The sequence below is a fragment of the Aquarana catesbeiana genome, linkage group LG07 (genome assembly GCF_042186555.1).
Source record: "Aquarana catesbeiana isolate 2022-GZ linkage group LG07, ASM4218655v1, whole genome shotgun sequence".
In the NCBI taxonomy this organism is placed as follows: Eukaryota; Metazoa; Chordata; class Amphibia; order Anura; family Ranidae; genus Aquarana; species Aquarana catesbeiana.
The window spans coordinates 252,321,443-252,344,688 of record NC_133330.1 but is presented as its reverse complement, the minus strand read 5'-3'; the positions used below and the strand labels follow the sequence as shown (position 1 = coordinate 252,344,688).

Here is a 23,246-nt window from a genome sequence, read left to right as displayed (position 1 = left end):
CGCATCTTCCCCATGTTTACAACAGTACCGAAGCAAAACGACATTTCTAAAGGAAAAAATGTCATTTAAAACTGCTCGCGGCTGTAATGAATTGTCGGATCCCTGCAATATAGGGATCCAATATAATCATATAAAGATCATTGAAAAAAACAGCATGGGTCCCCCTCCCAGTCCATTACCAGGCCCTTTGGGTCTGGTATGAATATTAAGGGGAACCCCGCACCAAAATGTCAAAAACTAAATGGCGTGGGGGTCCCCCCAAAAGCCATACCAGACCCTTATCCGAGCACGCAACCTGGCAGGCCGCAAGAAAAGGGGGGGACGAGAGAGCGCCACTCCTGAACCGTACCAGGCCACATGCCCTCAACATGGGGAGGGTGTTTTGAGGTCCCCCCCAAAACACCTTGTTCCCATGTTGATGGGGACAAGGGCCTCTTCCCCACAACCCTTCCCTGGTGGTTGTGGGGGTCTGCAGGTGGGGGGCTTATCGAAATCTAGAAGTCCCCTTTAACAAAGGGACCCCCAGATCCCACCCCCCCTATGTGAATGGTTATCGGGTACATTGTTCCCCTACACGTTCACCAAAAAAAGTGTCAAAATGGTAAAAATGACAGTAGACAGTTTGGGACAAGTCCTTTATTAAAAAAAAAAAAAGTGTCCCGCAATGTCCATTCATCTTCAATCACAGCGTAGACGAGACACGAGAAAAAAAAAAGAAAACTCTGCCTCGATGGGTGGCGTCCCGTGACTGGAGGCTTTTTGCAATGACAGCTGTTATATAGCTGAGGGCGGGGCCACCTGATGACGTAAACGGGTGACCCCGCCCCCTTCTGATGTCATGTGATGTCACGTAACATCAGAGGGGTGGGGTCACCCATTTACGTCACCGGGTGGCCCTGCCCTCAGCTATATAACAGCTGTCATTGCAAAAAGCCTCCAGTCGCGAAACGCCTCCCATCGAGGCAAAGTTTTTCTGTTTTTTGTTTTTTTTTTCTCGGGTCGTCCGCGCTGTCATTGAAAATGGAGTTTCATTGGGGAACACTTTTATTTTTTATTTTAATAAAGGACTTGTCCCAAACTGTCTCCTGTCATTTTTACCATTTTGACACTTTTTTTTGGGTGAATGGAGAGGGGTACGATGTACCCGATACCTTTCCACATAGGGGGGACCTGGATCTGGGGGTCCCCTTGTTAAACGGGGCTTCCAGATTCTGATAAGCCCCCCGCCCTCAGACCCCCACAACCACCAGGCAAGGGTTGTGGGGCAAGGGTTGTGGGGAAGAGGCCCTTGGGGGGACCCCAAAACACCCTCCCCATGTTGAGGGTATGTAGCCTGGTATGGTTTAGGAGGGGGGGCCCCAATAGACCCCATATTTTCTAAAAAGAGTACCTGACACTACCTTTTGCTATCATAGGGGACATTTAAAAAAATAACAGTGTAAAAATATAATAAAAAAGCAAAATACATAATATAAAAAAAAAAAAAAAAAGCACCCCTGCCCCCCCCCCCCGTGCTCGAGCACAAAGATGAACGCAAGCGTTGGTCTCATGTCGTATGTAAACAGCATATTCACCCGTAAACAGCAGGTATCAGCGCAAACGTCAGATCGAGGGCAGTAATTCTAGCAGTAGGCCTTCTCTGTAAATCTAAAGTGGTAACCTGTAAAGGCTTATTAAAGGTTTTTAAAAATGTATGTAGTTTGTCACCGCTGCACAGTGGTGCGCAATTTGAAAGCTTGTCGTGATTGGGATCTACTCAGCATAAGATCATCTTTTATATCTTACCAAACATTTGGGCAATATAGTGTGTTTTAGTGTATTAAAATTTTAACCACTTGCCGCCCACCATATAGCAGAATGACGGCAGCAAAGTGGTTTCAATATCCTGACTGGGCGTCATATGATGTCCGCAGGATATTAAGCCGCTGAGCGCCCCCGGGGGCGCGCATCGCGGCGATTGTTGTTGCGGGGTGTCATTCTGACACCCCGTAACACCGATCTAGGTAAAGAGTCTCTGACGGAGACTCTTTACCATGTGATCAGCCATGTCCAATCACGGCTGATCACATGTAAATAGGAAGAGCCGGTGATCGGCTTTACCTCACTCACGTCTGACAGACGCGAGTAGAGGACAGCCGATCGACTGCTCTCTGACAGGGGGGGTCTGTGCTGATTGTTTATCAGCACAGCCCCCCTCAGATCCCACCCAGGACCACCAGGGAAGCCGCCCAGGACCACCAGGATGGCCATCCACATTGGACCACCAGGTATGCCCCCTAGACCCCCAGGGAAATACTAATCTGTGCCCAGGCAGCTGCCAATCAATGCTCAGGCAGCTGCCAATCAGTGCTCACTCACAATGCCTACCACTGCCCGTGCCACCAGGGATGCCTATCAGTGCCGTGTATCAGTGCCGCGTATCAGTGCCCAGCAGTGCTGCCTATCAGTGCCCAGCAGTGCCGCCTATCAGTGCCACCCATAAGAACCCATCTTTGCAGCCTTTCAGTGCCCATCAGTGTCACCTATCAGTGTCCATTAGTGCCACCCAGTAGTGCCCATCAGTGCCGCCTATCAATGCCCATCAGTGCTGCATATCAGTGCCACCCATCAGTGCTGCCTACCAGTGCCCATCAGTGCTGCATATCAGTGCCCATCGTCAGTGCCTGTCAGTGCCCGCTCATTGGTGCCACCTCATCGGTGCCGCCTTATCAGTGCCTGTCAGTGCCGCCTTATCAGTGCCCATCAGTGAAAGAGAAAACGTACTTATTTACAAACGTTTTTAACAGAAACAAAAGCAAAACTTTTATTTTTTTCAAAATTTTCGGTCTTTTTTTATTTGTTTAGCAAAAAATAAAAACCGCAGAGGTGTTCAAATACCACCAAAAGAAAGCTCTATTTGTGGGAACAAAATGATAAAAATTTATTTTGGGTACAGTGATGGATGACCGCGCAATTGTCATTCAAACTGCGACAGCACTGAAAGCTGAAAATTGGTCTGGGCAGGAAGGTGTATAAGTGCCCTGTATTGAAGTGGTTAAAAAGTGTTTTTTCCCCCCAAAAAATGTGTTTGAAAAATCGCTGTGCAAATACCGTGTGAAAAAAATTTGCAACACCCACCATTTTAATCTGTAGGGCCTTTGCTTTAAAAAAATATATAATGTTTGGGGGTTCAAAGTAATTTGAACCCCCAATCATTGCTCACATATTGCCATGGGCATATGTGGAATTACACCCCAAAATACATTCTGCTGCTTCTCCTAGGGGGATACCACATGTGTGGGACTTTTTGGGAGCCTAGCTCCGTACAGGATCCCAAAAAGCAATCACCGCCTCCAGGCTTTCTAAGGGTGTAAAATGGTGATTTGGGGGGGTTTTGTGCTATCTGGGCATTTTATGGCCTCCGAAACTGTGATAGGTAGTGAGAAGTGAAATAAAAAATGTACGCCCTTAGAAATCCTGAAGGCGGTGATTGGTTTTCGGGGTCCCGTACGCGGCTAGACTGCCAATAAGTCTCACACATGAGGTATCCCGGTACTCAGGAGAAACAGCAGAATGTCATGTGTGAGCAATATATCATTTCAGTGACAACTTTGTGTAAAAAAAAAAAAACTGTCACTTGTGACAAAAAAATTAAATATTCAATAGGCTCAACATGGCTCTCAGCAATTGCCTTGGGGTGTCTACTTTCCAAAATGGGGTCATTTGGGGGGGGGAGTTTGTACTGCCCTGCCATTTTAGCACCTCAAGAAATGACATAGGCAGTCATAAACTAAAAGCTGTGTAAATTCCAGAAAATGTACCCTAGTTAACTTGCGCAAACCAATAAATATACACTTATTGAATTGTTTTTTACCCACGACATGTGGCTGAATACATTTTGGCCTAAATGTATGACTAAAATTAAGTTTATTGGATTTTTTTCATAACAAAAAGTAGAAAATATCTTTTTTTTTCAAAATTTTCGGTCTTTTTCGTTTATATCTCAAATAATAAAAATCCCAGAGGTGATCAAATACCACCAAAAGAAAGCTCTATTTGTGGGGAAAAAAAGGACACAAATTTCATCTGGGTACAGCATTGCATGACCGACCGCGCAATTACAAGTTAAAGCAGCGCAGTGCCAAAGTGTAAAAAGTGCTCTGGTCATTAATGGGGCAAATCTTTCTGGTCCTTATTTGGTAAAGGTAAAGATAGCAGGCATGTGGGAACATACTCGTACAAATCTCCAGCAACAAAATCATAACTCAGTTATGCACTTTAAAAAGAAGTAGCCATGTGTCTGTTCCAAAAGCTGATTTATTGGAATGTATAAAATAGTCTCCATAAAAATGGCGGCGGCGCACACACTCTGCGGACACTCTTTCTATTTCCGGTCTCCTCTCTCTAGTGAATCTCGGATTTCCGGCCCAGCGAGCCGCCCAGTGTATGACAGGCGCGAGCCGTGGGCGGAGCTTGTCCCTCCCTGGACTCAGCTGCCACTTCTCCTCCCGCTTCCAGCACGACCATGGACTTCAACGTGAAGAAGCTGGCGGCCGACGCCGGCACCTTCCTGAGCCGGGCAGTGCAGGTACGAGGGCGATTGGAACACCGGAGGCCGGCCGCTGGGCTCTATGTACGGCCTAGTGAGCCTGCACGAGTGTGGTGGCCTCAGGCTTCATGTCTGTGTGCTCGTCGTTTTCCTGTTTACCTTCAGAGCCCGACTTCATTAAAGGAGACCTGTCACCAGGAGACGTTCCCTGGACTCTGGTGATTGTAGTGTATTGTCCTCTCGGTGTGACATCATGTGTGCTCTATGGTGACAGAGCCGCCTCTACTTCCTGTAACTCATGTGTCTGAACACTGGGGGTCTATAGCACTATAATACAGGACTTCACTGTCTATGTTTACCTTCTGCCTAGGGGCCCCGTTCACGCAGAGCCCGGGGGGCCCCGTTCACGCAGAGCCCGGGGAGCCCCGTTCACGCAGAGCCCGGGGAGCCCCGTTCACGCAGAGCCCGGGGGGCCCCGTTCACGCAGAGCCCGGGGGCCCCGTTCACGCAGAGCCCGGGGGGCCCCGTTTACGCAGAGCCCGGGGGGCCCCGTTCACGCAGAGCCCGGGGGGCCCCGTTCACGCAGAGCCCGGGGGGCCCCGTTCACGCAGAGCCCGGGGGGCCCCGTTCACGCAGAGCCCGGGGGGCCCCGTTCACGCAGAGCCCGGGGGGCCCCGTTCACGCAGAGCCCGGGGGGCCCCGTTCACGCAGAGCCCGGGGGGCCCCGTTCACGCAGAGCCCGGGGGGCCCCGTTCACGCAGAGCCCGGGGGGCCCCGTTCACGCAGAGCCCGGGGGGCCCCGTTCACGCAGAGCCCGGGGGGCCCCGTTCACGCAGAGCCCGGGGGGCCCCGTTCACGCAGAGCCCGGGGGGCCCCGTTCACGCAGAGCCCGGGGGGCCCCGTTCACGCAGAGCCCGGGGGGCCCCGTTCACGCAGAGCCCGGGGGGCCCCGTTCACGCAGAGCCCGGGGGGCCCCGTTCACGCAGAGCCCGGGGGGCCCCGTTCACGCAGAGCCCGGGGGGCCCCGTTCACGCAGAGCCCGGGGGGCCCCGTTCACGCAGAGCCCGGGGAGCCCCGTTCACGCAGACGCAGAGCCCGGGGAGCCCCGTTCACGCAGAGCCCGGGGGGCCCCGTTCACGCAGAGCCCGGGGAGCCCCGTTCACGCAGACGCAGAGCCCAGGGAGCCCCGTTCACGCAGGCGTCTATTAAAGTCAGGACGTGGCTGCATCCAGGGCCCCATTTTTGGATGTATTTTGTGCTGTATAGATGTAATGTTTGTGCTGATCTTTCCATGTGGGTGGTGTACAGGGGCCCTGTTATCTGCTGCTGCTCCTGTCCAACGTGTCAGTATCCAATGGGGTTGATTTACTAAAGGCAAAAAGACTGTGCACTACACAAGTGCTGTTGCACACTGCAAGAGACTATGCTCCAGACCAGTGGTCTTCAAACTGCGGCATTTGGCGTGCCTTTATCTGTCCCTTTGGGCACTAATACACACACACAAGCGATGAGGGACTATTCCTCTCACTAAAACCAAAATGTGGGGCTGGGCCACTAGCCCTCCCGCTGGCGGCGATGATGGGGCACTAGCCCTCCCGCTGGCGGCGATGATGGGGCACTAGCCCTCCCGTTGGCGGCGATGATGGGGCACTAGCCCTCCCGCTGGCGGCGGTGATGGGGCACTAGACCTTTCACTGGCACCAATTTTTATTCATTCTTTTTCTACGCCCGTGTGAATGAAGCTGTAAGGAGTTCTATGGTCACAGCACACACTTTCATTTTATAACATCTGCATTGTAGTAATAATACAAACAATAGTTTTATTTTTTGACATTCCGATATAAGATTACTTGACAAATCTCCATTCATATTCTGAGTTCCGCCTGTCTGCTGGCCATCTCTTTGCACAACTTCCTGGATTCCTGGAATGCAGATGCTTTGCAGCTTCTCTGCCGTTTTTCTTTCAGTTTCCAAAGACTACATACCTTGCTGCCTGCAAGCAGTAATTCCTGCCCTGACTCCGCCTCTTTAAACTCCTCTGTAGTTCAGAAGGAAGGCTGTGAATTCTGTGACACAGTAGAGCCTACTCACAGGGCATAGTGAATACGTGTCACAGAATTTCCATAAATGTATGGGGATCTTCACAAAGTAAGTTTACAAACTTCAAAATTATTCAGATTACTAGGAGTAGGTTGGAAACAATTGAAATACAATGTGGAAATGAATAGGTGACACTACACTAATGTGTACATGTTCTAACCTGGGACAGGGTGCGCATGTGTTGCTTTATCAAAGCATAAGGGAGACTGTATGTAAAGTTGATGTACGCTGGCCTGGGTGCGTATGTGCTGTGCTATCCGTGTACTGAGAGACCAGGAACTAAGGAAGTGATTGGCCATGTGACCTCAACAGTGCATGCGCCTCACCCTTCCTGACTGCAAGTTGAAGCTAGCAACATAAAAGTGACAGCAAAGAGCTTTGAAGGTATATTCTCAAAAAAAAAGTTGATGTTGGTTGCCTTGGTGTAAAGTGAATACTTAAGACTTTACTGCCACTTTTTTTTACTTGTACCTACAGGTAAGCCTATAATAAGGCTTGCATAAAGGTACAGTGAATATCTCCTAAACTTGCACTATTTAGGAGATATTCACACTACATGCAGCCAGTGATAACTGTGCTGTCCCTTCAGAGCTCCATTGTCGCAGCCGTGACTCCCGTGCACTCGGCCAGAGCGCTCAAACCTGGAAGTAAGACTGGGCAAAGATGGAAGCCCTGTCAGCGGTGGCAGCACACGCCGCTGGAGGGCTTCGTTCTAAGGTAAGTATTTCATAATGTGCTAGTATGCAATGCATACTACTAGCACATTATGCCATTGGCTTGCAGGGTTTTGTTTCTTTTTTAAACAGGTGCGGTTTAGTACCACTTTAAGTTAAAGATCTACAATAGGCATACTGTAAGTAAAAGTCAGAATACCATATTGTTGGGATTCCCCCAGATGCCTGGCTCAGCCTCTTAGCACGTGGCTGAGAGCCGGAGCCAGTTGTTTCCACCCCCTTCCCAGCCCAGGGTTCCCATGAGAGTCAGAGGGGCAGACCTGAAAGTTTAGAGTTAACCAAGACCTGAAAGGTTGGCGCTCATGTGATCGGTTATAGCATCAGTCAGTGTGTGTGTGAAATATACACACACGCGATATACAAAGTCTACATACCCCTGTTAAAATGTCAGATTTCTGTGATGTAAATTAATGAGACAAAGGTAAATCATTTCAGAATTTTTTTTCCACCATTTAAATGTGACCTATAAACTGTACAACTCAGTTGAACAACAATACTGAAATCTTTTAGGTGGAGGGAAGTAAAACTAAAATAATATGGTTGCATAAGTGTGCACACCCTTACACTAAGACCCCTTTCACAATGAGGCATTTTTCAGGCGCTATAGCGCCTGAAAAAAGCCTCAGCTGCAAACCCAGTGTGTAAGCCAGAGTGCTTTCACACTGGGGCGCTGCGCTGGCAGGGTGTCACAAAATGTCCTGCCAGCTCCTGCCCATTGAAAACAATGAGGCAGCACTGCTATACCGCCGGCAAAGCGACGCAGCGTTTTGTGGGTGGATTTAACCCTTTTCAGCCGCTAGTGGGGGTTGAAAAATAGCGCCGCTTTACCGCTGACGCCCGGGGCGGCTCAGTGTGAAAGTGGTCTACTACTTTGTTGAAGCACCTTTTGATTCTATTACAGCACTGTCTTTTTGGGTATGAGTTTATCAGCATGGCACATCTTGACTTGGCAATATTTGCCCACTCTTCTTTGCAAAAACACTCCAAATCTGTCAGATTGCAAGGCGATCTCCTGTGTACAGCCCTCTTCAGATCATCCCACAGATTTTCAATCCAATTCAGGTCTGGGCTCTGGCTGGGCCATTCCAAAACTTTATTCTTCTTTTGGTGAAGCCACTCCTTTGTTGATTTGGATGTATGTTTTGGGTTGTTGAAGGTGAAGTTCCTCTTCATGTTCAGCTTTCTAGCAGAAGCCTGAAGGTTTTGTGCCAATATTGACTGGTATTTGGAACTGTTCATAATTCCCTTTACCTTGACTAAGTTCCAGTTGAAGAAAAACAGCCCCAAAGCCTGATGTTGCCACCACCATGCTTCACTGTGGGTATGGTGTTCTTTTGATGTGCAATGTTGTAAGTTTTGCGCAAAAACAATCTTTTGGCATTATAGCCAAAAAAGTTCAACCTCGGTTTCATCAGACCATAACACATTTTCCACATGCTTTTGAGAGACTTCAGATGTGGTTTTGCTAAATTTAGCCGGGCTTGGATGTTTTTCTTTGTAAGAAAAGGCTTCCGTCTTGCCACTCTACCCCATAGCCCAGACATATGAAGAATACGGGAGATTGTCAGAAATTCCTGCAGCTCCTTTAATGTTGCTGTAGGCCTCTTGGCAGCCTCCCTGACCGTTTTTCTTGCCTTTTAATCAATTTTGGTGGGACATCCAGTTATTTGTAATGTCACTGTTGTGCCATATTTTCTCCACTTGATGACTGTCTTCACTGTGTTCCATGGTATATCTAATGCCTTGGAAATTCTTTTGTACCCTTATCCTGACTGATACTTTTTAACAATGAGATCCCTCTGATGCTTTGGAAGCTGTCTGCGGACCATGGGTTTCGCTGTAGGATGCGACTAAGGCTGGGTTCACACTGGTGCGACACGACAGCCGTCCTACTTTGGATCCGACTTTGCCCTGCGACATGAAGCCGGCATGTGTCCGATTTTCAATGAACGGGGATCCGACTTGGATCCCCGCCAATGCCCGGCACTGTGTTTGGTATGAATCTTTAGGGGGAACTCCGCGCCAAATTTTAAATAAAAAACCGGCATGGGTTCCCCCTCCAGGAGCATACCAGGCCCTTGGGTCTGGTATGGACCTTGAGGGGAACCCCCTACGCCGATAAAAACGGCGTGGGGGTCCCCCCCAATCCATACCAGACCCTTATCCGAGCACGCAGCCCGGCCGGACAGGAATGGGGGTGGGGACGAGCGAGCGCCCCCCCCCTCCTGAACCGTACCAGGCCGCATGCCCTCAACATGGGGGGTTGGTGCCTTGGGGGAGGGGGCGCGCTGCGGCCCCCCCACCCCAAAGCACCTTGTCCCCATGTTGATGAGGACAAGGGCCTCTTCCCGACAACCCTGGCCGTTGGTTGTCGGGGTCTGCGGGCGGAGGGCTTATCGGAATCCAGGAGCCCCCTTTAATAAGGGGGCCCCCAGATCCCGGCCCCCCCACCCTATGTGAACGAGTATGGGGTACATGGTACCCCTACCCATTCACCTAGGGAAGTGTCAATAAAAAAAACCACAGTACACAGGTTTCAAAATTAATTTATTGGGCAGCTCCGGTATCTTCTTCCGACTTCTCCCGGTGTTCCGCCTCTTCTCCCGGGCCCCGCCGCTATCTTCTTTCAGCTCTATTGCCAGCGAGGGGCCCGGTCTGCTGCCGCTGTCTTGTCGCCGCTGTCTCGCCGCTTCTTCTCTTCATCTCTTCTTCCGATGTTGACACGACGCTCTCCCCGGCTGGAATGCTCTCTGTGCGCTCTGCTCTGACTTATATAGGCGGTGACCCCGCCCCCTTATGCCGTCACAGTCCCTGGGCATGCTGGGACTGTGACGTTTTAGGGGGCGTGGTCATCACCCGATGACCACGCCCCCTTATGCCGTCACAGTCCCAGCATGCCCAGAGACTGTGACGGCATAAGGGGGCGGGGTCACCGACAACCAACGGCCAGGGTTGTCGGGAAGAGGCCCTTGTCCTCATCAACATGGGGACAAGGTGCTTTGGGGTGGGGGGCCGCAGCGCGCCCCCTCCCCCAAGGCACCAACCCCCCATGTTGAGGGCATGCGGCCTGGTACGGTTCGGGGGGGGGGGCGCTCGCTCGTCCCCACCCCCATTCCTGTCCGGCCGGGCTGCGTGCTCGGATAAGGGTCTAGTATGGATTGGGGGGGACCCCCACGCTGTTTTTATCGGAGTAGGGGGTTCCCCTCAAGGTCCATACCAGACCTAAGGGCCTGGTATGCTCTTGGAGGGGGAACCCAACCCATGCCGGTTTTTTATTTAAAATTTGGCACGGAGTTCCCCCTCAAGAACATCTGAGCACAAGTCGCGTGCCGAAGTCGGATCATGCAAGACGGCAATCCGACTTTGATCCGACTTCAATGATAGTCAATAGGCTGAAGTAGGATCAAAGTCGGACCAAAGTAGTACAGGGAGCATTTCTAAAGTCGGAACGACTTGTGTCGGACCAGTTAGGACGGCTCCCATAGGGAAACATTAAATTTCACACGTCATGCGACATGAGCTCCCAATGTCGGAGCGTTTGTCGGACCAGTGTGAACCCAGCCTTAAAGTATCAGGAAAGACCTACTAGAACAGCTGAACCTTATTTGGGGTTAATCAGAGGCACTTTAAAAGATGGCAGGTGTGTACTGACTCCCATTTAACATGAGTTTGAATGTGATTGCTTAATTCTGAACACAGCTACATCCTCAGTTATAAAAGGTTGTGCACACTTATGCAACCTCATTATTTTATTTTTACTTCCCTTCCCTAAAAGATTTCAGTTTATTCTTCAACTGAGTTGTACAGTTTATAGGTCACATTAAAGGTGGAAAACGTTCTCAAATGATTTATCTTTGTCAGGTTTTTGTCATGTAAAAAAAAGAGACATTTTACCAGGAGTGTGTAGATAGATATATAGATGGAGTGTGTAGATAGATATTTTTTTTTTTTTTTCCTCTCGCAACCAAGCCTATTTTTCACACTTGTTGTTTACACGTTAAAAAATTTATTGATTTTTTTTTTTTTTTGCTAGAAAATTACTTAGAACCCCCAAACATAATAAATAAAAATATATATATTTAAAAAAAAAAAAAAAAAAAAGATACCCTAGAGAATAAAATGGCGGTCGTTGTATTTGCGGTGTGACAAAGTATTGCAACGACTTTCTACAGGTTACCAGTTTTGAGTTACAGGAGGTCTAGTGCTAGAATTATTGCTCTTGCTCTAACGATCACGGCAATACCTCACGTGTGGTTTGAACACCGTTTTCATATGTCAGCACGACTTGCGTATGGTCGCTTCTGCCTGCAATCTTGGAGGGGCGGGGCACTTAAGGAAGAAAAAAATTTTTTTTTAAATTTACTTTACTCCTTCTTTTTTTAATTTTTACTCTGTCCATTTACCCTCGGATCTCACATTTACACTTGAAAGCAATAAAAAAAAGCTGCTGCGCGCTGTGATTGGCCAGGCAATCTTCTGTGACATGTCCCAGAAGATTGCAGGGAGTGTGGGGGGGGGGGGGGGGGAGGGGTGAACTTCCTTCCGGAGCCCCGGCAGGAGGTGGGAGCTGGATGCCTCTAAAAGAGGGTATCCCCCCCCCCAAAAAAAAAAAAAAAATGGCATCTGGCATGCCAGATGTGACATGTCAGGGGTTCACCGTCACTTAAAGTGGAAGTTCCAGTTTTTGGTGGAACTCTGCTTTAACGTCAAAGTAGCAACGTAAATCCACGGTGGGTGGTTCGAAAGTGTAAGTGTCGCTTTTTATGTACTACCCATCAATGGCAGAGAGTCAGATCATATTGAAAATCTTAATACTGACCCAAATTGTCAGTTTCATTTGCCAAGATAAGAAATTTTAAAATAAATGTTTTGTATCAGCTACCATCTACTGGGTAGTACAGGGGCCTGCTTGACCGGATACAAATGAATGGGTTGTTTCTGGTGGCTCTCATATGAGAGAGCTTTAGTAACTTAAAATGACCCTTTGCCTAGATCTTGAGTACTAATGTAAAAATCTGTAAAAACAGATCCTGGGTGTCTGTGACATAATCTGTAGCATCATGGCTGCTAGCCTCTACACTGTGCTATATATCATACTATTTGCCTTATTCCTGATCATTGTCACAGCTGATCCATGAATGGCCCATATTTCTTGGGAGTACACCCTTTTTTTTTTTTTTTTTTTTTTTTTTACTCTGTTTGCTACTGAAATGGTTTTCGGAAGAGAAAAAATTGTCATGTCGAACGGTCTGTTTTGGTATTTGTAGTGTTTACATGGTATACTTTTTTTTTTTTTTTCCCCTTGTCAGTCAAATAATTTGTCATGCTGCTGCAGTTGCTGCCAAAGCTTAAATACCTGAAACATACACATGGTAATAAACATAATAACCAAAATTATTATTTTCCTACCTAGCTGCAATTGAGGTCTCTAATCCCCTCCACCAGTACTCCTCCTGAATAATGCTAGTGATGGTGGGAGAAGTTTTGCAGAGTTGGCATGTCAATTCCTTCCACTGTGCTAGTAGCTGCATCTCCCACAGGGAACTACAGTTCCCATGACTCCTTGTGCCTCTATCATGCACAGTGTATTTTACATAACACTTACCCATCTGCCAATCAATAGCTTGGTGTGTCCTATGTAAAACAGTGCAAGTCAGTACAAGGTATGTGACTTTGCTAGTGCTGCTGCAGCAATGTTCTCAGTGAAAGATGGAATAGTTGTCACTGGTCCTTCTGTTTATAATGTCAATTTTTATTGGTATTTGACCTAATATTTTTTAAAGGTTGAGGGGAGGATGCAGCCAGGTGCACAGAGGAGAGAGGTAGTTGCAGCCAGGTGGAGGGGAGGACGCAGCCAGGTTCAGGTTGCTAATGGGCACAAGGAGAGTGACAACTAGGGCTGGCAGATTTTCTAAAAGAAAAAAATCTGCGATTTTTCTTTAAAAAAAATTGATTCACGATTTGAATTGAGGTTTTTTGGGGGTTTTTTTGGACACTGCGCCGGTCCTGAGGAGCTGCGGGCAGGAGCTTTTAGGCAAGGCCGCGGCTTTGGCCTAGTCCGCGGCGTCCGGCCTCACGGACTAGGCCAAAACCACGGCCTCGCCCAAAAACTCCTGCGTGCAGCTCCTCAGGACCTGTGTGGTGAAGAAAAAAAAAAATCGATTTGCTTAAATTTTGAATCTTTGACCTCTCAACTCGATTCAAGATTTAAATCTATTCCCACCCCCCCCAAACCCTAGTGACAACACATTCGGGAGTAGGCACCCTGAGATGACACACATTTAGGTTGTGTATTTGGGTATTTTGACTGTATATCCATTTTTACATTTTTTTTGTAATAATATACTATCATTATTAGTTTTTTTGCCTGCATGTAAGTTTGCACACAGATTTTTATATTAATCCGTGTGCTTCCTGCTGCCTGTTCTCCTCTTGTAAGCTCAAACTGTCAGAAGAAAAGCCAAGTCGAAGGGACCTGCATAGGTGGGACATAGGCAGGAGTGGGCAGGGCTTCACGGGCAGATTGTGAGGGGGAGTGGGTGGAGCCTCGTTTGGACATCTGTGAAGATTGAAATGCCAGAGCTTTTCATAGACTGGAGGAGCACCTCCCACAGTGAAGTGATGATGGCACGCTGTAGTCTCTGAAGAGCGGAGACAATGGAGGCATTTACAAACAGAGGAAGCACTGTTGTCTCCTCATCAGAGGAAGTGAACATGAGAGCTTTCAACTGAAGGGGATGTTTAACAGACTGTATAGTTACATCACATATTGATTTTTTTTTTTTTTTTTTCATTTTGACCATAGTTCTACTTTAAGGTGGATCCCTGTTTTTCCCCTCATCTGTATCTCATGATTGCAAAACAAGATTACCATTATTATATCCATCCCTTTTTAAAAGAGAAGTATGGGGTGTTTTTTTTTTTTTTTTTTTTTCTATATTCATACTTGCATAGGTAGATGCAGCATTGGTCTGATGCTGCATCTGTCCCCTGGTGCCTCTACACTGAAAACCGAGCGATCTAACACCGCAGATCCCTCCGCTTTTTAGAGCTCGGTGAGCAGAGAGCTGCAGACTGTCAGTCACAGCACTCTGCTCTTCTCCCTCCTCGCTCACTGGAGCGCTGAGCTGTGGAGGGGGTGGAGCGGGCCTTCTCAGGCTCTCAGCGGTTTGCTGAGCCTGAGACGGGTGTCAGCCCAGGCACCTGACTGATCCAGACTTTGTCACAATGATGTGGTGCTTGGACTGATATATATGACATCAGCAAAGAGCGGACTTCAGCCTGCTCTGCTAAAACGAGCTTTGGCTGGACTTCTCCTTTAAGATTCCATTCACATGCGTTTTTTCATGCTTTTTGCAGAAATGCAGGACATTTTTTTAACATGGGTTCCTATGGAACATGTTCACATACATTGTTGGACAGGGCGAGGGACTTTTTTTAAACGGAATACATTTTTAATAGATTTCAAGCTGCAGAAAAGCATGTAGTGTGTTTTTGCCACGATTTTTGGTTTTAAATCTGGCCAACACCCCTTCCCCCCCTCCCAAAAAAAAAAAAACAACAAAACACTGCATAATCGTGGTAAAAAAGCAGTAAAATAAAAACGCAGAAAGCACAGCAAAAAGTACTGCAGAAATGCTCAAAAGCAGCATGCAGAAATGTGAATCAAGCCTAGAAGGCTTGCATTTTATAGATTGGGGACAAACGGGACGGAACAAATCTCGACTTGCAACTAGGCACCAGCTTTAAAAACCTAAGGAACTAATAATACACAGCCTGCATGTGACTATATATGTATCTGAAAAATGCAGTAAAGGAAAACATTTGTCCTTATGAGCAGACTTTTAATTTTTTTAATGATTTCCTCACAGATCTCACCCCATGACTTTACCATTAAGATCAACAGCACGACCATTGGTCCCTTCACACATGCCAGGGTACTGGGTGTAATCCTTGACTCTGACCTCTCCTTCAGCCCCCACATCCAATTACTGGCTAAGTCCTGCCGCTTTAACCTCTGCAACATCTCCAGAATTCGACCCTTCCTGACTAAGGACACCACAAAGCAACTTATTCACTCCTTGATTGTTTCCCGCATTGACTACTGCAATAATGGCTTTCTCCCCTTAAAGGCCTACCCTTATGCAGGCTATCCTCCATTCAGTCTATTATGAATTCTGCTGCTAGACTAAAGCACCTCACTAACCGATCCGTGACTGCTGCTCCTCTCTGCCAATCCCTTCACTGGCTTCCCCTACCCCACCGTATAAAATTCAGAATGCTAACATACAAGGCCATCCATAACATCGCCCCCTGCTACATCACCAACCTCATCTGCAGATATCACCCAAATCGTTCCCTCCGCTCCTCCCAGGACGACCTCCTCCCTTGTTACCTACTCCCATGCTCGCCTTCAGGACTTCTCTAGAGCCTCTCCCATCCTCTGGAACTCCCTTCCCCAGTATGTCCGATCAGCCCCTAACCTGTCCACCTTTAGGAGATCCCTGAAAACTCACTTATTCAGGGAAGGCTATCCCACACCCACCTAACAACTGTCCCCGAGCCAACCAATCAAATCATTCCCTGCATCTATTACCTTTTGTACCACCACCCCCTCCCTTTAGAGTGTAAGCTCTACGAGCAGGGCCCTCCTGTCCCTTCTGTATTGTGCTGTCCCCCCTCTACGTTGTAAAGTGCTACGTAAACTGTTGGTGCTATATAAATCGTGTATAATAATAATAATTACCTAGTTGAGGACACTGTGCGTCTGCCTCACTGCTGCATCACCCAATTACCAGCAATTCACGGCTCTAAAAATGACGTGGGGAGTTGCAGTGTACATACAGCAGCTCTATCAACTGAAGCTGTCAAAAATGTCTGACTTGGTGTTTATCAACATAGTTGAGCAGCAAAATAGAACGATACAATGTAAAATTGTTACTTTTGTACCTACTGTGTTTCTGATTGACACTTAGTGCCGGTTCACACAGGGGCGACTTGTCAGGCTACCTAGCCGCCTGACAAGTCGCTTCCCGTTCTGTACTAAGGAACCGTTCTAATAGGAGCGACGCAAGTCGCTCCGACTTAGAAAAAGGTTCCTGTAGTATTTTTTTGGGGCGACTTCAGGCGACCTGCATCGACTTCTATACAGAAGATGTTTTGCAAGTCGCCGCTGAAGTTGTGTGCAGGTCGCCTCGGTGAGGCGACCTGCAAGTCGTGCCGCCCCTGTGTGAACCGGCACTCGCTCCTCCTTCTCCCTTCAACTAATCTAGTATATTCAGTGGTTAAAATTATCTCTCTATCTCTCGGCCGATATTTGGCCTTTTTTATCAAATCGGCATTGGCTTTTTACCTCCCTTCCCCACACTCCACTGACAGTTTCACACACGGAGCGACTCTGCTCGGCACACAGGCATCTAGATATGGTTGGATTATACAAGCACATTGAATGGTTATCTAATGTCTTACAATGTTTTCCGAATCTGCAGTGCTATTTGTTTAGGGCTTATTCACAGGGGTGTATTGTTCGATCTCTACCTGCATAGGAGGAGTCACAGTTCTGTGCAACAACCTGTTAACCTGCCTGTTAAAATCCTAGACTGACAGATGGCTGATTGTTTATCAGCGCAGCCCCCCCTCGGATGCCCACACTAGACCACCAGGGAAGGGGGCAACATGTGGATGGCCAGGTATGTACCCTATGGCCATCCACGTGCAAATTATGCCAGATCTGTGCCAATCAGTGCCCACAAATGGGCACTGACTGGCACCATTATATATCAGTGATGCCCAGGAATGCCACCCGTCAGTGTCCATGGGTGGCCCCCGTCAGTGTCCATGGGTGGCCCCCGTCAGTGTCCATGGGTGCCGCCATGTCAGTGCCGCCATGTCAGTGCCCGTCATTGAAGAAGAAAACTTACTTATTTACAAAAAATTTTAACAGAAACAAAGAAAAACTTTTTTTTTTTTTTTTTCCAAAATTTTCAGTCTTTTTTTATTTGTTGCACAAAAAATAAAACCCCCAAAGATGATCAAATACCACCAAAAGAAAGCTCTATTTGTGGGAACAAAATGATAAAAAATTTGTTTGGGTACAGTGTTGCATGACCGCACAATTGCCATTCAAATTGCGATAGCGCTGAAAGCTGAAAATTGGCCTGGGCAGGAAGGTGTCTAAGTGCCCTGTATTGAAGTGGTTAAATAGACATGTACACTCTTTCAGCGACACTACCAGTGGCAACTTTAAAGGGGTTGTAAACCCTCGTCTGTTGTTTTAAAAAAATAAAACATGTTATACTTGCCTCTACTGTGCAGTTCGTTTTGCACTGAGTGGCCCCGATCCGCCTCTTCTGGGTTCCTGCATCCTCCCTGCATCGAGTGTCCACATTTTGGGGGGGGGTGCGTCATTGGATTTGATTGACAGCTGCTATCCATCTATCCAATCAGGACACAAGACACTAGATAGAGCTGGTGTGCTCGTTCCTGGATGGAGAAAGAGCATAGAATAGATAGAATGCATTAAAGAGGAAGTAAAGCCTCCTGAAGACAAAAAAAAAAAAATGCACCCTGCAAGACAAAGGCATAATGAGCTACTAGCTCATTATGAATTACTTACCTGAGATCAAAGCCCCCGAAGTGACCCTCGTTCACGTCCTTCGTCGGCGCCACGATACCCGGAGTGACTTCCAGGTATCGCTGCTCCGTTGCTGTGAGTGACCGAGCAGCGATGACGTCACTCCGGCGCATGCGCGCGGGAGCCGTCAGTGACGCCATGCTCACCTTCACTAACGGCACACTCATTGCGCTTGCACCGTAGACATCGGTACAGACTTTTTTGCAAATATCTCCTAAACCGTTTAGGTTAAGGAGATATTGCAAGCACCTACAGGTAAGCCTTAATCTAGGCTTACCTTAGGTGAAAGTTGTCCCAGAGGGTTTACATCCACTTTTAAGGTGAAAACCATGAGGATTTACAACCCCTTTAAAGTATAAGTCAAGGCTGCCATATAAAAACTTTTATCAATTATGAAAGCCCAGAAACACATTATCAAACTTTCTGGTTGTTGCATACCCAAGTTGGTTATGTAGTTACTTGACACTGGTTAGATTTACCTCTGTAAACCTAATGCCGCGTACACACGATTGGACTTTACGGCATACTTGGTCCAGCGTACCGGATTTTGTCGGACAATTCGATCGTGTGTGGGCTCCAGCAGACTTTGTTTTCTCAAAAGTTTGACGGACTTAGATTTGAAACATGTTTCAAATCTATCCGACGGACTCGAGTCCGGTCGAAAAGTCCACTCGTCTGTATGCTAGTCCGGACAAAAACCGACGCTAGGGCAGCTATTGGCTCCTGGCTATGAACTTCCTTGTTTTTAGTCCGGTCGTACGTCATCACGTACGAATCTGTCGGACTTTGGTTGATCGTGTGTAGGCAAGTCCGTTCATTCAGAAGGTCCGTCGTAAAGTCTGGTCGTGTGTATGCGGCATTAGTAGTATTAAACTGAATGTACTATGCTTTTTATCAGCTATAATGTGTGGAGGGAGTGATGGAAATGTACTGTTGTCACTGGAATGCTGCTCCAGCAGTGCACACGCTGTGGTTTGATGACATAGAAGGTGTCCAGGCTGAGTCCAGGATTAATGCCTAATCTATCAAATTATAGCTTCAGAAAAATGGCTTATAAGCTCAAGGCACAATGATTTGGATAAGGATTGATACCACAGAGACCTATAGATTAGCCTGGGGTGTGTATAGTAATCTAAATGTAAGCAGAATTTGTAGTCCTTACCTGCACCTGTTAACGTCAGCATCGTAGACTGTGTACTAATATCAATATGAATATGTCTTTTTTATATATATATATAATTTTTAGCAGACATCCTAGGGAATAAAATGGCGGTCATTGCAACTTTTTATCTCGCATGATATTTGCGCAACAATTTTTCAAATTGTGTTTTTTTTTTTTTTTTTAAAACAGTTTCATGATTTAAAAAATAACAAAACCGTAAAGTTAGCCCAATTTTTTTTATATAATGTGAAAGATGATGTTACGTCAAGTAAATAGATAGCCAACATGTCACGCTTTAAAATTGCGCACACTCTTGGAATGACGCCAAACTTCAGTACTTAAAAATCTCTATAGGCGACTCTTTAAAATTTTTTACAAGTTACATGTTTAGAGTTACAGAGGAGGTCTACTGCTAGACGTGTTGCTTGCGCTCTAATGCACGTGGCGAAACCTCACATGTATGGTTTGAACGGCGTTTACATATGTGGGCGGGACTAACGTGTACGTTCGCTTCTGAGCGCGAGCTACTGGGGACAGGGGCGTTTAAATTTTTTTCTTTTATTATTTTACTTTTATTTATTTTTTATTTTTTTTTTTACTTTTACAACTTTTTTTTTTCACTTTTATTCCTATTACAAGGAATGTAAACATCCCTTGTAATGGTAATCATTCGTGACAGGTCCTCTTTATGGAGAGATGCGAGGTCAATAAGACCCCACATCTCTCCTCCAAGCTGGAAAGCATGAGATCGGGAAAAAAATCCACAATCTCATGCTTACCAGCCGCGATCGCGGCTTTGATTACAACCGCGGCCCGGATGTGATGTCATAACGTCGCGCCCGGGCCTCCGATGGTCATAGAGATGACCGGTGACCATCTGGTCACCGGATCTATGCTCGTCATCTGGCAGCGGTCGATTCTTTCCCCGGGTGCCCGAAGGCACAGGAGAGCCTGGAGAAGTACCGGATGGCGGCGGGAGGGGGGATGTCCCCTCCCGTAAACTGTAAGAATAATCAAGCGGCGGAACTGCCGCTATGATCGTTCTTATGGTGCACAGAATCGCAGGCGGAAAACAAGGATATCTGAATGATGCTTGTAGCTGAAGGCATCATTCAGATATTCCCACTGAAAGTCCAGGACGTCATATGACGTCCTTGGGCGGGAAGTGTTTCTAGACACAGGACCCTGGATTCACTATATCTGCTTTCCCACAATACACAGAGCATGGAAATTCAGTAAATATAAACTGCTAAATACCTTTTTCTCATCAAAAGTAAATAACAGTCTTGTGACTTCTATCAGTGTCTGGTTAAAGCTTGCAGGAGGAGTGTTCAATATCCTCTGACTGTTTTATGAGGCTGCATGACCCCTCAGCCTCTGTCTGGGCAGTGCTGATTAGCCCTGTGCTGATCACATACACTGTTCCAAAAAAAAGAAGACTCTAGCAATACACACCAAACTGAGCATGTGCAGAGTGCCTCCAAGGCTCTGTTCAATCAGCAGATGGATTGGGGATAGTAAGAGAAGACAGGATTAAACAGACTTTTTACACAGTGAGTATAACAAGCATGCTTTACTGCATTTACAGACTGATTATACTCTTGTGCGTTTAGTGACACATCGCCAGCATTGATAAAATCCAGAGCAGTTCATCTCCTTTTGGCCTTTATTTGTTTAAATAGTACTGCTGGCATCTGTAAGCCTTTTACAGTTTGTATAAATAAGCTTCGCCTTAGCAATCCTAACTTTTGCTTCTGTCGTTTATTCAGTTTGAGCCAAGAGGATTGTTTGGAGGGAGGAAATGACACATTTGTGACCAATGAGTAAATACTGTAAAATTATTACAACAACCTTTGTTTCCATTAACACCGAACACTGCCTATTTAGATCTTGGTTGCTAGAAGTCATGTGTTGCACACTAGAGCTGCACGATTCTGGCTAAAATGAGAATCACAATTTTTTTGCTTAGAGGATAGATCACGATTCTCTCACGATTCTCGCGGCGTAACATCATCTTTCACATTAAAACAAAAAAAATTGCGCTAACTTTACTGTTTCTTTTTTTTTATTTATTGAAGTGTATTTGTTCCCAAAAAATTGCATTTGAAAGACCGCTGGGCAAATACAGTGCGACATAAAATATTGCAGCAATTGCCATTTTATTCCATATTATAATATATATATATATATTTTATCTCTAATGTTTGGGGGTTCCAAGTAATTTTTTTTTTTAGCAAAAAATATTGATTTTAACTTAAGAAAGAAGTGTCAGAAAAAGATTTAGACTTTAAGTGGTTAAACTTCCTGCATTTACAGGTTGTTTAAAGCTTGGCAGATTGCCCAGGTTATTTGTTTACACAGAGAAGTTCTATCCCTTTGATCTAAGAAGGAAGTTAGATACAATGTTTCAAGTTCTAAACTTGGCAGAATGCCTGGATGTTTTCTTTTGACAGCTGAGTGAGCAGATAATCTCTCCACTTGTTTATATGAAAGAATCGTCAAACTCAGTAGGAGAGATCGTCAGGTGAGGTGAATCGAGATCAAAATTTTTTAACGATTAATTGTGCAGCTCTATTGCACACTATGTAATAAGCTGCCCCTTGGTAACAGAAATCATTCCTTGTTCTTCATCTATTGTTTGCTGCTTAATTTCCACTTGTTTCCTAAAGTGGACCTGTGCCCAGACAAAAATATATCCTGAACAAACTGTAAAAGCACTTTAACCAATTGTCCATTGGGGCATTTTTTTTCACGCACTTAAAATCTGACACTTATAGGAATTTTAGATATTTAGTCCCTCTATTTGTGCTTTGAGAGTTCCCACCACTCACTGGCCTCTGTTTCTACAGGATTTAGTAGTTATGTAGGAGCAGGTAGGTTGAACTACTGAGCACAGTGGAGGACCAGGAATACCCAAAGTGTGCAAGATAATAAAGGGGTTCCTTAGACATCTATGCAAATGGTAGAAGCTGTCTTCTTTACAGGTTTCACACTGGGGCCGTGGGTGCGTAGAACACCGCTATTTTTAGAGGCACTTTACCGTTGTTTGAGCGGCGCTATTCGGCCGCTAGCAGGGCAGTTTTAACCCCCCACTAGCAGCCGAAAAAGGGTTAAAAACGCCGCTACTGCCGGCGGTATAGCCACGCTGCCCCATTGATGTAAAGATTTCAAGCGTTCCAAAGATGCTGCTTGCAGGAGTTTTTTCCATCCTGCAAGCGCACCGATCCAGTGCGAAATCCCATGGGCTTTTACACTGGGGAGACAGCAGTGGCTGTTTCAGGGCGCTTTGCAGGTGCTATTTTTAGCGCTGTAGCGCCTGCAAAGCGCCCCCGTGTGAAAGGGGTCTTTCAGCGAGAATTAAAGCAGGAAGATAATTTTATATTGTGGAAAATGCAACAGGAGAAGTATGAAAACTCCGAGGCAACAACCCTAAATTCTAGTCTTAATGGAATCCTCAACTATAGCAGGGAGAAAAAAAAAAATCAGAGGGTGATTCAATCTTTCCTATCTACCAGTCTAGTTAACAAGGCTATAATTTGTATTGCCATTGATACATGACTGGTCTGTCAGAATTCAAAGAGGTAATTAGCAGTTTTATAACATTATCAAAAGACAGCGCCACACTAAAATGTGTAATCTAATTATCTGTGCTGTATATCACATGGAATGTATGACAGAGAATTTCACCTTGATTTATTATATTGGGGCTGTTTAAATACATATGAATTGCATGGACTTTATTTACTTTTATATTGCACAAATTTTACATTTATTATTGGTTATATGTTTTGCATTATGGCACTTTGCTATATGTGGGCATTATGTATGTATGTTGAAAAGTATTGATTATCATACATTTTCATGGCTATCAAGAATATGCCACCCTATAAGATTGTCAGAATTATAAGTGATGAATAGGTACCATCATCCTTAATCAATATGAAACAGTGTGGTTTTGAAAAAGGGGAAAGAAATCTAATAGGACCTCTCCAATCCGGTCCTACCTTTTTCTGGGAATCTTAGGACTATTGCGGTACCAGAGAGATATAGACCAAATTTATGTAAAATCTTTCAGTTTATTAAAGTATA

The 23,246-nt window shown here is 46.1% G+C and overlaps 1 protein-coding gene across 3 annotated transcripts in view; it reads left to right on the top strand.

The window, feature by feature from the left end:
- Positions 1 to 4,393: 4,393 nt before the first annotated feature.
- The window catches only part of SH3GLB1 (SH3 domain containing GRB2 like, endophilin B1), a 130,267-nt gene continuing 111,414 nt past the window's right edge, over positions 4,394 to 23,246 (top strand). The window contains exon 1 of one of the 3 annotated variants that reach the window (XM_073593196.1): positions 4,394 to 4,567. In XM_073593196.1, the coding sequence (XP_073449297.1) occupies positions 4,505 to 4,567 (63 nt within the window). In that variant the 5' untranslated portion in view covers positions 4,394 to 4,504. The remainder of the gene's footprint in view (positions 4,568 to 23,246) is intronic. The other 2 variants (XM_073593197.1, XM_073593198.1) reach the window with 2 other exon arrangements.